We start from the raw sequence: 17,073 nt of genomic DNA, 5'->3' as shown, positions 1-17,073 counted from the left end.
AGCAGAGTAAGCACTAGTGGACCTCATGGCATGTGAGTAAACTTAATTAAGTTTTTGCATATGCACCTTCCAGCCTTCAGCTTGATAGCAAGTCTCACGATGCCTAGGATAGAGCTGGAGACTGACATTATACCCAGATCAATACCATGAGACATAAATTGTCCCTTGGTGCTGGCCGGACTCCACCATCAACACAAGAAATGACCACTGTCGGTATAGAAACATTTCCTCGGAGGCAGAGTTCCAAATAACAAATCCATGTATGGTGTTTGTCGTGGTAGACAGTACAATGTCATATGTACACTTTCTTGTCGGTTGCATGCAAAGGACGGCTGTGGTTGTGGCCTGCATATGTGTATAGTGTGGCTTATCCACACTTGCAATTCTGGAGGCCATGGTTGCCACTCATGTTGCAACCCTTCTTCGAGCAGCACACACATCTCGATTTCCTCTATATCATCACCTACCGGCACCAGCGAGAACATATGCATTGTCCTGTTGTTGTCTTCGTCGAAGCATTCTATCAAGCACTTGTTGAGCATTTGCTTACCAAGCTCAAGAGTGGCGGACGACTGCAATGGTAGAATCAACAAATGCTCCAAAAGACTAGTTATAGCCGCAGACAACGCCCCCTGGTATGGAACACATCGACACTATTGATGCCTTGGCCAGGATAATGCTCGAACAAGTGGTGGTTATCAGCATGTCGAACTCCAGGTCACTGCATGGCTGAAGCGCGTTGTCCAGGGAAGGCTCCATGGATATCATGAGAGGGGCAAGCGCAGTGAGTGTTGATTGCACCTCACTTTTTATAGGAGTCAACATCATCATAGGCTTGACAACCTCGGCATTGGAAACCGAACATCACCAAATCCATGGATACAAGTGTTCCTGGTGTATGAATTAAAGCACCATACCATGGTTCACAAAGGAACTACAATCCATAGAAGAGAATCAAGGATGAGAAAAGCATAGAATCAAGGTGTGCAACAAGAGAGAATGAGGGAGAAGGGATACACTCGTCTGTTACGAGGGAGGTGTGCAGCAAGAGAGAATTAGGGAGAAGGGATAAACTCGTCTGGTATGAGGGAGGGAGGAGCTGTAGGAGGAAGAAGGCCAAGCCAATTCTACTCTGTTTGATGCCTCCGATTCTATTTTATTCGATGCCTCCCCTCTGCACAGGTCTTGCTTCAAGGCTTGATCCGTTCGGCCAAACCCATGTACAAGCATCCTACAAATCTAATGCGGCTCAGTGAATACGTAGGGAGTTATAGGAGGGTTGTTTGAAATCATTATGTAAAATTTAGCTTCATGTTTCTCCTTTAATGTGTGAGCTCGATGATTACGATTAGATAGGCTTTAAACTTTAAACAAGTCACAATATTTTCCCCTGAAAGAAAATTATAAATGCATGATCGTAAAAACTTTTCACGAAAGAATCACGGTAACGGGGCAGCAAACAGTGACGGGGCCTCTGTTGTCAAAACGAGGGCCGCTCGCTCGATGCGTGAGCACCGCTGCCGTCCCATTTTGGCTACGAGGAAAATGGGTCAAAGCGAGCGCCGCTCACTCGATGCGTGAGCGCGAGCGGCAAACAATGATGGGGCCTCTGTTGCAGACGCCGAGGCTACAGGGTGCCGCGTGCCGCGTCCTAAAGGCTGTGGCTATGGCCTACCGGATTTGTGGCTCGGATTGGCCCCGCCTGCGGGGCGCACGGGCCAGTGCGTGGGGGCACGCACGTCGCATCGCCAAAGGCAAACCCGATCGACCGTCCTCGCTGACACGCTGACCCCATGGGTCGCGCGGTCCCGCAACGCGGTGGGACGCTTCGCCGTGGCTGCTGTGGTCTGGGGTGAGAGGGCCGGACGGGGCCAATTTTCTATTCTCCGGGCTAGCTAGAGGGGCTATTGCCCAGAGAGGCCGCGCACCGTAGCTCCAAACCGAGTCGAACTCGTGCCCAGCTCCAAAAGGATTTTTGTCCAAAAGGACCCCCTGTCGAGTGGGATTGTCAAAAAAGACCACCTGCGAGTGCAAACGGCTAAAAAGACCCCCACCCCAGGCGGCGGCAGGCGCGCCAGGCGGCACGTGGCACCTGCCACCACCGCAGGAGGCGGCCGTGGGGCCCGCCGCCACAGCCCCTGGCGGCCGGGGCCTGCCGCCACCGCCCCTGGCGGCCAGCGCGGGATCCGTTCCCGATTCCTCCTGCCCGTAACGGACAAGGCCGGGTGGGCCCTGCCGCCTCGGGAGCAGGGGGCCAGGTGCATTTTTTTCCGCGCGCCGGCACTGTTGATGATTGATTGCACTGATTCCGAGGCTCCTTTCCCGCTCGAATTTTTCCCGCGCGGCCGGGCAGAACTGTTGGATTTTTTCCCGCTCTCCACCGACGAAACAGTGCGAAATTTACTCCTTTATAAGCGAACCGCGTCGCTGCCTCCTCTCTCACTCTCTTCTCCTGTCGTTGCCTCCCGTGTCACTCCTCTTTTGCACTCTCTTCTCTTTCTCACTCTCTTCTCTTTCTCACTCCGTATGAATGTTTATGTGGCGATTTAGGACGGATTAAAGTGAGATTTTGAAGACGTTGTAGTTGAAGAAAAGATAGATCAAGGTAAGAGCTTTCCATATCTGTTGGTTGTGTTTGCATGCATGATGTATTTATTTTGTTTGATTAGTTACTAAGTATGTGTTTTTTTTGTCTTAGAGAGCGTATTATCACTTTTGTGGAACTATTTTGAAGACGTTGTAGTTGAAGAAAAGATAGATCAAGGTAAGAGCTTTCCATTTCTGTTGGTCGTGTTTGCATGCATGATGTTTTTATTTTGTTTGATTAGTTTCTAAGTATGTGTTTTCTTTTGTCTTAGGGAGCGTATTATCACTTTTGTGAAACTATTTTGTCATGCGATATGAACTACTAAGTTGAAGATCAAGGTATGAGACTTTGTTCATATTTGTGTTCATGTGATAATAGGTCGACTATGTTTATATATTACCGATGATTTGTTCATGTTTGCATGCAACTGGTATTTAGAAAGGAGCCGAAGAAATGCATATGTAACTAGCATTTTTGTAAAAAACATGCAATAATATGTTAGCTCCATTAGTATTATTACATGCAAGACGCGTGTGTAATATATTTGTTTATTTGATAATTTGCCAACCCCGTAGAAATATGATTCGTGATATATATATATATGCAGTATGTATTTTGCCGCATATATATATATATATGCAGTATGTAATTTGCCAACCAGAGGTATGAATGACATATTGTAATTCATCTTCTATTTATTTTATAGATGTAGTGTGACGATAAATGATACAATATAAATTATTATGCATAGATGTAATGGATGTTGTTAAATTGTTATATGTAAAAAAGATAAGTAATGGATGTTGTTATTACAATGTAAATCTAAAAATATGATTTTTAATGGACTAACGATGTAAATATGGCTGCTCGTTAGGTACTATGGAAAATTTGTTAGTGTTTTATGGGCACATCGTACGTGAGGGTCCTTCTGGTGTGGATGTGTCTAGGTGCGGGATGACTACGGTTGTAGTGAAAGACATGATTAATGTAGAGTATGCGGCAGTTAGAAGGTGCATCCGATCGGTGTTTGGTTCAGCGATGAATGGAAAAAAAATGACCCTGGAGGCTTTCGTGGTTGAGGGAGGAAATCGTTGGGTTTTGCGACGGGTTACCGGTGAAAGAGCATGGGCGTCGTACATGGGTTTTGCAAGCAATCCCAATAACTCCATGTATGGACAACCCATGGTTTATGTGGAGTTCATTTCTGCCAGTGATGTCGCCGAGTGCAGTAGTGGTGCCGGTGAGGCCGAGTTGGCCGCAACTGTAGCCCCCGACGCCGGCCCATCGGAACCAAGCGGTGGCGAACATATGGCCATAACTGTAGCCCCCGACGCCGGCCCAACGGAACCAACAGGTGGCCATCAAGTGTATGACACGGGATATTGGTCTGCGGTCGTTGACATGAGCGAACATGTCGAGGGATTGCCGGAGGCGCTAGATGATGACGATGATGGTCATTCTTCTGCGTCTTCGGAATCAGATGATGATGAAGTTGTTCCTCCTGAGAATGCGGTCGCTGCAGCAATCAACCCAGAGTTTTTACAGGTTATGAGCATCACCAATGAATTTCACTCTGTTGCTGGCCTAGACGCGGGGAGTCTGGCCGTTGGACAGATTTTCCCAGATAAGAAATCTGCTAAACAAGCAATACATAGCTATGCAATTGCTATACACAGGCAACATAGAGTGAAGCAGTCTGATAAAAAGGAGTTGAAGCTCATATGCATCCATCGCGAAGCGGGTTGCCACGGAAGAGTTATTGCTCGCCAGAAGCCTGGGGTATGTCAGCCATGGCATGTCACAAAAATAGAGCAACATGGTTGTGAGCAAACCGGCACTCTTTCAGAGCACCGCAACGTGACTGCAGAATATGTGTCACAGGTGATGCAAACCATTGTGCAGCAAAGTCTTAATATTAGTATTAGGGCTTTGCGTGCAACTGCATCTGATCTGATTGGTTTCCCTGTCAGCTATAGCAAGGCTCGTCATGCAAAGGAAAAGATATTTCAGAGGTTGTATGGAACCTATGAGGAGGCGTACTCTTTTGCCCCTAGAATGCTACATCAGATTTCAGTTGCTAATAGGGGGACTCAAGTTTTCCGGAAAGAACGTCCAAATCCATTGAACCCGGACGAGCAAATCCTGGATCGCTTATTCTGGGCATTCGCCCAGACTATACAAGCATTCAAGCATTGTCGTCCGGTTGTATCAATTGATGGTACATTTCTCACAGGAAAGTACAAGGGCACACTCTTAGTGGCGATGGCAGCTGATGCAAACAATCAACTTCTTCCTATTGCCTATGCACTAGTGGAGAGCGAAAACAAACATAGTTGGCTATGGTTCCTGTGTTGCCTGAAGATGGGTGTCATCAAAGACCGGGAAGGGGTTTGCATCATCTCTGATCGCAACATCGGACTATTAAGCGCGCTTGAGATAATTAAGGCTTCACAAGATCCAGATTGGGGGTGGCCCGATCTGGAGACAAGGTGGTGCATGAGGCATTTGGCAGCTAATTTTTATTCGAAATTCAAAAACAAAGATTGGTTCAAGCTATTCAAGAGGATGTGCATGCAGAAAACTACAGCAAAAATGAGTGCTATCTGGGCAGGTATCAATGGTCAGATCGAGCGCGCATCCCTCCAGGCGAGAGAAGACCGGAGGGGTCGTCGAAGAGCAATAAATTTGAGCCAGTGGATTAATGAGAATTGTCCCAATTTGTACAAGTGGGCGCAGTCTCATGACACTGGCGCTAGATACGGTATAATGACAAGCAACATGTCCGAGGTGTACAATGGTGTTCTTAAAGGGGTGAGGGCACTACCTATCACAGCACTAATTGATGAAACTTGGAACCGGACCGTGTCATACTTTGCAGATAGAGTCACCGTTGCCAAGGCGCTAGTTGATTTGAACAAGACCTGGTCTGAGAAGATGCAAAGACATCTTGATGACAAAGCAAAGAAGTCGCAAAGACATGGGTGCAGACAGGTAGATGCACTTAGAAATAAATGGGAAGTTAGTGTGCGAGCAAAGTTTGTGAAGGGTCACCACAGGGGAGCAAAAAAACAAGCTGTGACGCTTGGCGCAACCTCATATGTCCTTGCAGGCCACCCCTTCCTAGCTAATGCGTGGGCAACCTCATTCAGTAGCGTGTCACTACTGATGAGTTCGTCCCATGAAACTATTCTATTATCTATCTTGAAATTGCTAGCTAAGCGCAGAAGACACTCGGACATACCACTATGAAAACTACGATCGAAAGGATAATGAGACATTTTCAGCACACTCCTTACCGACCTTGGTCTGGAGGGGGTTTTATAGGTGCAGCAGAGCGAGACGAATAACTAATGGCGGGAAAACGAGGCGGGAAAGCGAGGGCGGGAAAGCGAGGACGGGAAAGCGAGGGCGGGAAAGCGAGGGCGGGAAAGCAAGGGCGGGAACAAACTGGCGGCAAAGCTATACGCGGGAAAAAATGGCGGGAAAGCGAGGCGGGAAATAAATGGCGGGATAAAATGAACATACACGTAGCTGAAATTAAGATACCCATTGCGGAAACTAAGATACAATTTGCCGAAATTAAGATACATCTTGCAGAAATAAGATACAACTAAGACAACTTAACATACAATAAAATAAATCTAGTGAGTCCAACGTGGATATTTTCCTTTTCCATCACCAGCTTCTTCTGCTGCCTTGGCGGCACGAGCCCTTTCTCTCTTTCTCTCCCTCTCAGCTTCACGGGCCTGTTCCCGCTGTCTGTAAACCTCCTCCAGCCGAAGTTTCTCTTCTTGATTTTTCCTTATCATCTCATCAAGAAAAGCCCTCTGCTCCACACAGTAATCTTCCCACTCTTTCTTCTGCTCTGCTTTCTCCTCTGCTTCAGCCTTCTCACGACGCTCTTCCAAGTCCAAGCTAGCCCATGCACGGCGACCTCTTTCACGAATCTCGGTCACCGCCCAATCCGGCATCTCCGTGTCAGTCCAACGATAGTACATGCAGAGAGGAGGAGGAGACTAAAGGATGGATCAGATTCAAGTAAACAATAATATCAAATAACAATAATCTGGATGACTTGAGCATACCGGAGGCCTGACGTACGCAGAAATAGATTCGGGTCGATCAGATTCATAATTGGCGCACATGAAAAACTTCATGCCCAACCAATCTGAAAAATCCGTCACCTCCTTCACCTTGCAGACATCTCCGCACCAACATCGAACTGCTTCCACCCCCCGAGGCAAGCTTGCACTCTGCATTTTCCTAGGCCTAATGCTTTGATCCGAACAAGGCAAACTCATACTGACTATGGAGGTGCAGGTGCTTTGAAGTCTGTCTGATGGTGAAGAGAGTTTCACTCCCTGCCTCCTTTTATAGGCTCAGCCGGATGTCTACACGGGAAAAAAGGGAGCGAAAACGAGAAACTGCAGCGGGAAAATTTGGCGGGAAAATAACGCGGGAAAATTAGGCGGGAAACTATTGCACTGCTCGTCGACCTAGAGATAAAAGCCCCACGAAACCACCGTAACGAACAGTGTCGACCAGGACACAAAGAGTCCCTCTGAAATCGCCGCGGTGAACAATGCTGACCCGAAGATGAGAGCCCCGTGAAACCACGGAAAAATCCGCCCGCCTTCACCAGCGTGGATATCTTGGTTTGGGTCGAGGGATGGGGGATAACCACGGCCCAACAAAATATCCGTAGTATATGCCTCCCATGCACTTAGCCATCCGTGCAACTTGCATAATATTTTTGTTCAAAAGGATTGCCGTTTGTAAGTTCAATTATTCAGACACCACCTTGTTATACCTAACTCTGTGAAAGCTCTTTGACTTAAGTTACTACGAATCCATGGTGCAGCTCTTCTGTGCAAGATTGCAGTACTTGAGGGAAAGAGAATCTGGGATGAGCTCATTGCCATACTTTCTTGCCAGGGATACAATCGATCATTTCAGCACAGTTTTAAAGCCAATCATTTACCTCTCCATGTTTTACTACTTCAACAATCCGAGATCATCAATTGGAGATAATTACATCATACTCCTCGCACTTGTATATTGTGTGACTGGGATAGGATACACATTTGCCATCTGTTTCAATCCTGGCTCGGCGCAGCTGGTATGTATCGTGCTGATTAAACTTACTGTCCAGCTTCTCACCTGAGCAAAGGAGTAAATTTCGCACTGTTTCGTCGGTGAAGAGCGGGAAAAAATCACACAGTTCTGGCCGGCCGCGCGGGAAAAATTCGAGCGGGAAAGAGCATCGGAATCAGCGCAATCAATCAGCAACAGTGCCGGCGCACGGAAAAATGCACCTGGCCGCCTGCTCCCGAGGCGGCAGGGCCCACCCGGCCTTGTCCGTTACGGGCAGGAGTAATCGGGAACGGATCCCGCGCTGGCCGCCAGGGGCGGTGGCGGCAGGCCCCGGCCGCCAGGGACGGTGGCGGCAGGCCCCACGGCCGCCTCCTGCGGTGGCGGCAGGTGCCACGTGCCGCCTGGCGCGCCTGCCGTCGCCCGGGGTGGGGTCTTTTTAGCCGTTTGCACTCGCAGATGGTCTTTTTTGACAGTCTCACTCGACAGGGGGTCCTTTTGGACAAAAATCCGCTCCAAACTAGCCTCACGAACCGACCTATGCGTCTATATATATCAGCCCAAAGCCCCAATCCAACCTTGTCAAACCCTTTTCCCCAACCCGTCGCCCCAGCCATCCCAAAACTGCGCACGCGGCGGCGGCAGCAGCCATGTACACCAGCACCAGCTCTGCTGCCGACGAGCGAGTGTACTGCCCGGAGTGCCACCGCGCGACGGAGGTTGTGCTCGACCACGCCACCGGCGACACAATCTGCACCGAGTGCGCGCTGGTTCTCGACGCGCACTACATCGACGAGTGTTCCGAGTGGCGCAACTTCGCGGACGACGGCGGCGGCGACGACCGCGACCCCAGCCGCGTCGGCGCGTCCAGAGACCCCTTCCTCAACGCTAAACTCTCCACGGTCATTGTCTACTCCAACAAGTCCTCCGCCACCGGCGTGGGGGCCAACGCCCTGCCGAGGATGTCGGTGCGCGATGCCGACGCTAGCGCGGCGTCCGAAAACACCCTCGTCGACGGCTTCCGCGGCATCGCTGACATGGCCGACCGGCTTGGACTCGTGGCCACGATCCGGGACCTGGCCAAGGAGACGTTCAAGAAGCTGTACGATGCCAAGGGCTCCCCTCGCGGCCGGAAGCGGGACGCCGTCTACGCTGCCTGCCTCTACATCGCCTGCCGCAACCTCGGCATGCCACGCACGTACAAGGAGCTCGCCTCCGTCACCGCTGGGGGCGCGGAATCGAAGAAGGACATTGGCAAGATGACGACACACATCAAGAGGCTCCTTGGGGAGGAGGACGGCCAGGTGATGGACATCGGCGTCGTGAGCGCCTCCGACTACCTGCGCCGCTTCTGCTCCCGGCTCGGCCTGGGAAACCAGGAGGTGCGCGACGCGCAGGAGGCAGTGCGGAAGGTCGAGGAAGGCCTCGACGTGCGCCGCAACCCGGAGTCCGTCGCCGCCGCCATCATCTACATGGTTGTGCAGCGTGCTGGCGCCGGCAGGTCCGTCAAGGACGTGTCCGTGGCCACCGGCGTCGCCGAGGGCACCATCAAGGAGGCGCACAAAGACCTCAGTCCGCACGCCCAGATGCTCTTCGGCTGATCCTGAGCGCCCACGATATTAACGCTTCTTGATCCTTTGGCTGTTTGGCAGCGCGAGCTTGCACATGCAATCATGTTTGCCGTGGCCAAAATTCCAAACGTGTGCTGTTGTTGGCAACTATATATCTTAGTCTTGGACATGTGAAGTTTCTGTTGGACTTCGTTTCTAAGTGCTGAATCATTCGTGAATGAATCTGTGCTTCGATCGATCGTTTCAACCGATTAAACTCATGAACTAAGGTCTGAGACAGGGTTGCCAAGTACGCTACGCATGAACGCAAGACTAACAATTTCGAGGGCTTGACATTTTTCACCGGGATTTGATCGATTACAATGAAGTTTATGTTCCGGTGAAAAAGGCGGCAACGGTCTCAAAGAAGAAGGTGACGCTTCAATACCGGCTAGGTTCAAACAAATTTTGCTTGAATCTCATTGAAATTGAAACCAGAATGGCCGGATTAAAAACTGAAATAGATGATTTCAGTGCAAAAACAAATCCCTAACCAACAACTTGAATAACTTCCAAAACCAAACCGGCATGGCAATGTGATGTCTACTCTTGCGAGATAATCTGACAAATGTTCAGATACATATGCCAAAGTATGTTTTCGAGTTTTATACACCAATTAAAAAAAACTGACATGGGTTGTTGAACCGAGGTTACTCAACCATGCATGTTGTTTCCACGGTGGCAGGACACATCCTCAAAAACATAACGAGGGGATTAACTAGTAACTTCTTACATGAAAGGACCCAAAAGAGAATTGTCCCTAAAATTACTATATACATTTTGTATTAAAAATGCTGATATTCACTACACCAAACAGAGTAGATGTCCAATTTATGTCCGGAACATGGTTGCTAAGTAGACTGCTCATAAATGACCCCATATGTGAACTAACTTGAAGGCTAACATTTTTCACACAAATTCCGTTGATTTTTATGAACCTCGGACAACATGTCTCGGTCAAAAAAGGCGGGGACACTACAAATCAGGTTTGGTTCAAACAAATATTCAAATTTGTTTGGATCCCATGGAAATGGAAATCAAAATGGACGGAATTACAAATCAGTAATTGCAGCATAATTTGAAGAATAAAAGACACAACCAAACAACAATAAAAACACATGAACATATCTAAAATTAGCCTAAACTGGTATATATTTGTTTGTAGGATTCACATAGGAATCAATAACTAAATATCGCTCATGAACTTTCGTCTGAGATAGGGTTGTCAAGTCCGCTACTGGTGAATTAATGGTTTCATGAATGTGTGACTAATAATTTCAAAGGCTCGACATTTTTCACCAGGATTTGACCGATTACAGCAAAGTTTATGTTCCGGTGAAAAGCGGAAACAGTCTCAAAGAAGGGGTTGGCGCTTCAATACCGGTTAGGTTCAAACAATTTCGTAATTCGCTTGAGTCTCGTCGGAATTGAAACCAGAATGGCTGGTGATTTTAGTGCAATTTAACCAAACAAAATCCTTAACCAACAACTTGAATGACTTCCAAAACCAAACTGGCATTGCAATGTGATGTCTACTCTTGTGAGATCATATGACTACTGTTCAGATACATATGCCAAAGTATCGAAAAAATCTTTTTGAGTTAGACATCAGTTGAAAGAAACTAACATAGGTTGTTGAGATGAGGTTTCTCAACCATGTTGCTTTCACGGTGGCAGGACGCATCCTCAAAAATATAAGAGGTAAATGCACTGGTGGTGCTTGAACTTGCCATCAATGTTCACTTTAGTGTGTGAACTTGAAAATACGCCAAATTGGTTCTAGAACTTGGGATCAAGATGCAAATGCACTACTAGTCCTGTCCATAGACGTAAAGTGCGTCGACGTGGCATTGTACATGAATGACGACATGATGTAACACTGTCATGGCGTGGTCCCAACTTCTAGCTACAAAACAGAATTACTTGAGTACCATAATGACTTTAGATACAACCATTTTTATCTATTTTTATGACAAGTAATTCTGAACGGATGAAGTACAAGAGTTCTGGTTAACATACATAAAGCTTAAGCGAATTTTTTTGCCATCTAAACATGCTCGCTGTAGTGGCTACCGGGAGCAGCGCGCAGCTATCTGGTTGCTAGTTTGATTTCCTTCAAGGGCATTTGTCATGTTATTTTCGCTAAAGCCCTGATAGGTGGGTCCACTAGTCACATAAACATGTAGTATTCAAGTAACTGTCACATCAGCCATAAGTGCCCCATGCCATGTTAGTATCACATCAGCCATATAAGGTGCCACATTGACACACTTTACGATTACAGATGGAAACAACACCGCATTTGCATGGTTGTGCCAAGTTTTAGAACCACTTGAATGCATTTTTCTAATTCAGGCCCTAAAATGAACATATGTGGCAAGTTGAACCACAAAGGATGTATTTACCTCAAAATATAACAAGGGGATCGGGTAGTAACTTCTTACATGAAAGGGCCCAAAAATGTATTGTCCCTAAAATTATTTTGTATTAAAAATGCTCATGTTTACTACTCCAAACAGAGTATATGCCCAATTTATTTATTTGTGATACATGGTTTCTAAGTACCCTAGTCATACATAGTATATGTTCACTACCCATGAATGTGACATTCAACTTGGAGGGCTAAAATTTTCATCAAAATTCTGTTGATTTTAGTGAACCTCGGACAACGTGTCTCCATAAAAAAAAAGGCGGCGACATTACAAACCAGGTTTGATTTTTTTTATTGGATCCCATTGGGATGAAAATTGAAATGGATGAAATTACGAAATCCATAATTTTGGCGTAGTTTGACCAAGACCAATATCTAGAACCACAAGTTTAATTGCTTCAAACATGTGTTGACATTGAACTGTCATATACATTCCACCCAAATCACCCCCCCCCCCCGAAAAAAATCATGTCGCTACGTCGTTGCCTCCTTATGAGTCCACATGAGGCCAAACATCACAAGGTCATAGCTTGGAAATCAATGCCACGAAATTTCAGGCCTAAAATTTTCTCTAGTTACTTTATTATACAAAGGAGGAAAGATTTAATCATTTTAGGAAATCCAAGATGGATAGGTCAAATGCAAATAACCTCCATATAAATATGTCAATAAAGAACAAAATGTTCTGTCTCAAAATATTTTAGGACATTTGAAACCAGATGGATAGGTCAAATGCAAATAACCTCCATATAAACCAGAGTGTTGATATCATACCATACAAACCTAGGAACATTATATAGCATCGTTCACATCAAAAGGATGTAAAAAAAATCCTACAAAAAAATATTTATGACACAACAATAAGTTTAAAAAATATATGCGTAATTAAAATGGAGAAATATTTACCATGAAGTGTGTAGAATAATATTTTGGCAGCATCATGGGAAATGCAAGACGTCGAGAGATAGGTACTTTTCCATGAAATTATATTGTTTAAAGACAATTGAGATGAAGAGATATATGGTTTTTCCATGTGGCAAAAATATAATGACACTATAAAAGTATATTTAGATCTTTTTAGCGCACCGGCATGTGGTTGGATAGTTAGGACGATAGTGGTATCCCAAGCCCACTAGAGTTCAAGCTTCAGACATGACATTGATGCTCACATTTTTTTGAATTTATTTCAAGTCTTCCGGCGATTTGCGTTCACTAGGAGGAGACGTTTCCTTCGACCACAAAGGCATCTGTGACGACTTCATCAGTCTCAAGATGGTATGCCACCTTAGTATCTCGAAGGTGCTCATAGGGGTAGGGTGTACGTGTGTACGTTCATAAGGGCAATTGCATGCTCATGTATGTGAATGACTTCAATTATACTATGTTAAAAAAGGTAGATATTTTCGGTACATCACCTTACTTGTATGGAGGCAAGATAAATTTTATTCTTGACCATCTAGTGAAAAGGAGTAACATTTGAACATCAAAATGGGTGATGATGTACCTACTAACATTTAAGATGTTTGAGATGAACCATATAGACATATACGAATGAAAGATAATAAGTCAAAGGAAAAAGTAAAACTACAGATAAATTATAGCAAAAATAAAGCAAGAATGATTCACATTATTTCTTCACTAAAAAGTTAGAATGCAAATGTACAAAAATATTTAAACATGTATTACTTTATCTAATCATAATCATGAGTTTTATCCACCACAATGTTTTGTTTGGGTGCTTGTAAGTGAAAAATAGATAATGTTTCAAGATTGTCCAAGATTTTTTTTCTTGGTGGATTTAAGAGAAAAACTAATAAAAGACAAAAACAAACAAACAAAACAAACGAATGAAAAAATATCTATTTTAGCACATAAAATTAGCTAGACATGTTGAGTATCACAAGTGGACGGTATTAGATCTTACATTATTATTTGGCCTAAACTAGAATATATTTGCTTGAGGATTCATATAGGATTCACCAACTAAATATCAAAGAATCATATAATCGTAAACTTAAAGCCCACATCAGATATAATATGCACATAAATTTAACACCTATAATAATAATAAAATTCCACTTAACTATGACTACGATAGGTATGTGCCCTTCCTTATTTTCTCAATCTGCGGTTGTCATTGCTAGCCACACGTGTCGCCAAAAGGTTCCAAAAGGTAAACGGCCAAAGGAGTAACTGATCTGCATGTGCGCCATATGTAGATTCATTCAAGGAATGTACCTAGATAACCCACGAAATAGAAGAACACAAGCCAACAATTTTTTCCCTCCCCGCTCCTTCCGTGATAAGCATAGAGGAGGCATCCGACAAAATTAGGAAGGCCACAAAAACCTCCTAGGATTCTAGGCAGAGCAAAATGTGGTCACCTAGGAGTATAAAGGAAACATCCATAAATGACACTTCAGAATCCTACCAAATTGAATTTTATATTGCTATATGTTCTCAATAATTGTTGGTTGTACTTATGAAATTACTTGTATTTATCCTCATTGGGTGTTGTTTGTCTTAGATCCTGCATTATTTTCAATTGGGCTTTTACAACTCCTACCCTCAGACCTCGACTTCCTTTTAGGACAAGCCATCCATTACCGGAGTTAAATTTGATGTAAATTCAATAATCTGAATGACTTAGAAAAACTTCGCAAAATAATAAGTCTAAGATACGTCAAAACATTTTATCCTTAATCTCTCTTCTCTCGCATCCATTTATTTATCTAAGGACACTAATAAAAATGCGCACAATACCAAAGCACCAAAGAAAGTTGTAGGGAATTCCCTAATTATGCATGACCTCAAGAATCTAACCAGTCATAAACTCCTCCTTGAAAATAAACATGTACTTTGTGAAAAAATAAATGCGAAAATAGGTATTTCATAGATGAATATGCTCCTATCTCAAAATGGCAGAGAGTCTATAGATAAGGCAATAGAAAATGAGTCAGGAAGTCCAAGACAAGGCATGTAAAAAGAACCAACAACATGATTAAACATCGGAAGCACAAAACTAAGCAAACATGTCCAACAGTGATACCTCGCTATCCCACTAAATAGGAAATACAACAGACCTAACATGTTAGTAAGTCTTTCACGAGATCAATCTAATCATCCAAGAGCACCAAATAAAAGGCACACGCTAACCATCAAGAATACAAAAGTATGTCACATTGTGTCACCTGATATACCAACACACTGCACCATGAATATGAACCTTAGAAAGCATACCTAGAGTCTAGCAAGACACCAAGTCAAATACATTTGAAAACATTTTACCCATAGGCACTAACGAGACCCATTTATTCATCCAAGAACACTAATTAAAAGGCCCACACCAAAGCATGTTGGAGGGTATTTCCTATTTATTGCATAACCTCAAGAATCTAGCCACGCCTAAGCTCCTCCTCGCCAACAAATGTGTACTTCGTAAAATATATCTAGACCCAAGATTCCAATGGATAACAAGCTACCAACAAAACAAGATTCCTAAAAAGATCCCCTTTTTGGGAGCATAGCTATACTGGAGAACATACTCCACAAGAAGAAACCAAAAATCTCTTTAGGAAATCCTAGCCATTCATGACTCCTGTTGATAGAGGAGAAGATGTCTCGTCTTTCAATGAGAAGTTAACTACCCTTTTTAATGGAGTAGACTTTGATTATCCGACTACAAACGTGCAAAGATGTCGCAACTTAGCAATCGCTCAACCAACTCCAAGAGTTTATTAACCACACCAGAGCATGATCGACCTAACCACGAGGTACTATCTACACTAAACCTACTAGAGGATCATGCATGCAAACAAAGGACAAGAATGAACTAATATTGCAATATCGATACTGCAAATTAAGATTAAAGCTTTATTAATGGAACTGGTGTTCTCCGATGTATTGGTCTCACCATTGGACACAAACGAAGTATGCGGGTTGCAACTATGACAAACTTTCATCTAAATAAAACCCAAGTCTAAGCAATGACCTAAGGGTTGTATTTATAGGATGAAAGAGAGGCAATTTCAGTCAACTTTGGCAAGGTGGGACTAAAATCTATTGTTGGTCGTTTCCCCTACAATATAGACTCTAAAACGGCATGTGAAAAGGTATTTTCAAAACACATGGGACTAGTCAAAAAATAAGGTGGAGCTGCACCTATAGAAAGCTAGGAACTAAATTTATGAGGGGTGCCTTGTATATTTAGTCCAAGACCTTATATGTTATCATGGTGGCTTCACTGGGCTTAACTCCACTCGAAACTACGCTCTTATTTGCCGCGCGTGCCTTCATGTCATGGCTTGAATGCCTCAATGTTCATGACTCTTGTCCATGCTAGGACATTTGTAATAAAATAACACACATGTTAACTAATATTTCACACCCAAATAAGGCTTCGAACCTGCTAGTTAAATATGGTACTAACCCCAAAATCTGCACGCAACTCACGTGTATATGCATTAACATTATTTTTTTCTGACACCTCAAAAGGTCCATCAACACGTGACATAAAATTTGGCTTGGGAAATCAAGAAACTAATCATTGCGTAAATGCAACTAAACATGATCTCCATGTGCAAAGAAAAATGTTTTCTACACACATTCCCAGCAAGTTTGTATTTAGAATTTATACACTCATTGTTGTCCTTGATTAATCTTGCATTTTTAAATAAATTCAGCATGTTCTTCAGCATAAAAATTAACCTTTTCCAAAGATGCAAGAGATAACAAATCAAGGGGTGCAGAGATCGCAAACCATGCATAATTTCAAGAGGGCGCATCTTAGTGGTATAATGCTGTTGGAGAACGTCGCATGGGAAACAAAAAATTTCCTACGCGCACGAAGACCTATCATGGTGATGTCCATCTACGAGAGGGGATTTCCGATCTCCGTACCCTTGTAGATCGCACAGCAGAAGAGTAAGTGAACTCGGTTGATGTAGTGGAACGTCCTCACGTCCCTCGATCCGCCCCGCGAACCGTCCCGCGATCCGTCCCACGATCTAGTGCCGAACGGACGGCACCTCCGCGTTCAGCACACGTACAGCTCGACGATGATCTCGGCCTTCTTGTTCCAGCAAGAGAGACGGAGAGGTAGATGAGTTCTCCGGCAGCGTGACGGCGCTCTGGAGGTTGGTGGTAGTCTAATCTCAGCAGGGCTCCGCCCAAGCTCCGCAGAAATGCGATCTAGAGGTAAAACCGTGGAGGTATGTTGTCGGGCTGCCGTGGCAAAGTTGTCTCAAATCAGCCCTAAAACTTCCGTATATATAGGGGGAAGAGGGGGAGCCTTGCCTTGGGGTCCAAGGACCCCCAAGAGGTTCGGCCGAGCCAAGGGGGGGAGTCTTCCCCTT

At 44.7% G+C, this 17,073-nt stretch overlaps 1 protein-coding gene across 1 annotated transcript; it reads left to right on the top strand.

Moving 5' to 3' along the window:
- The first annotated feature begins 8,265 nt into the window (after window positions 1–8,265).
- Window positions 8,266–9,509, top strand: LOC123413167 (transcription initiation factor IIB-like). The gene has a single exon (XM_045106119.1). The coding sequence runs from the start codon at window positions 8,329–8,331 to the stop codon at window positions 9,277–9,279; it is 951 nt and encodes a 316-aa protein (XP_044962054.1). The 5' UTR covers window positions 8,266–8,328; the 3' UTR covers window positions 9,280–9,509.
- Window positions 9,510–17,073: the final 7,564 nt, after the last annotated feature.

The sequence above is a fragment of the Hordeum vulgare genome, chromosome 1H, assembly GCF_904849725.1.
Source record: "Hordeum vulgare subsp. vulgare chromosome 1H, MorexV3_pseudomolecules_assembly, whole genome shotgun sequence".
NCBI lineage: Eukaryota > Viridiplantae > Streptophyta > Magnoliopsida > Poales > Poaceae > Hordeum > Hordeum vulgare.
This window is presented reverse-complemented; position numbering and strand designations above follow the sequence as displayed.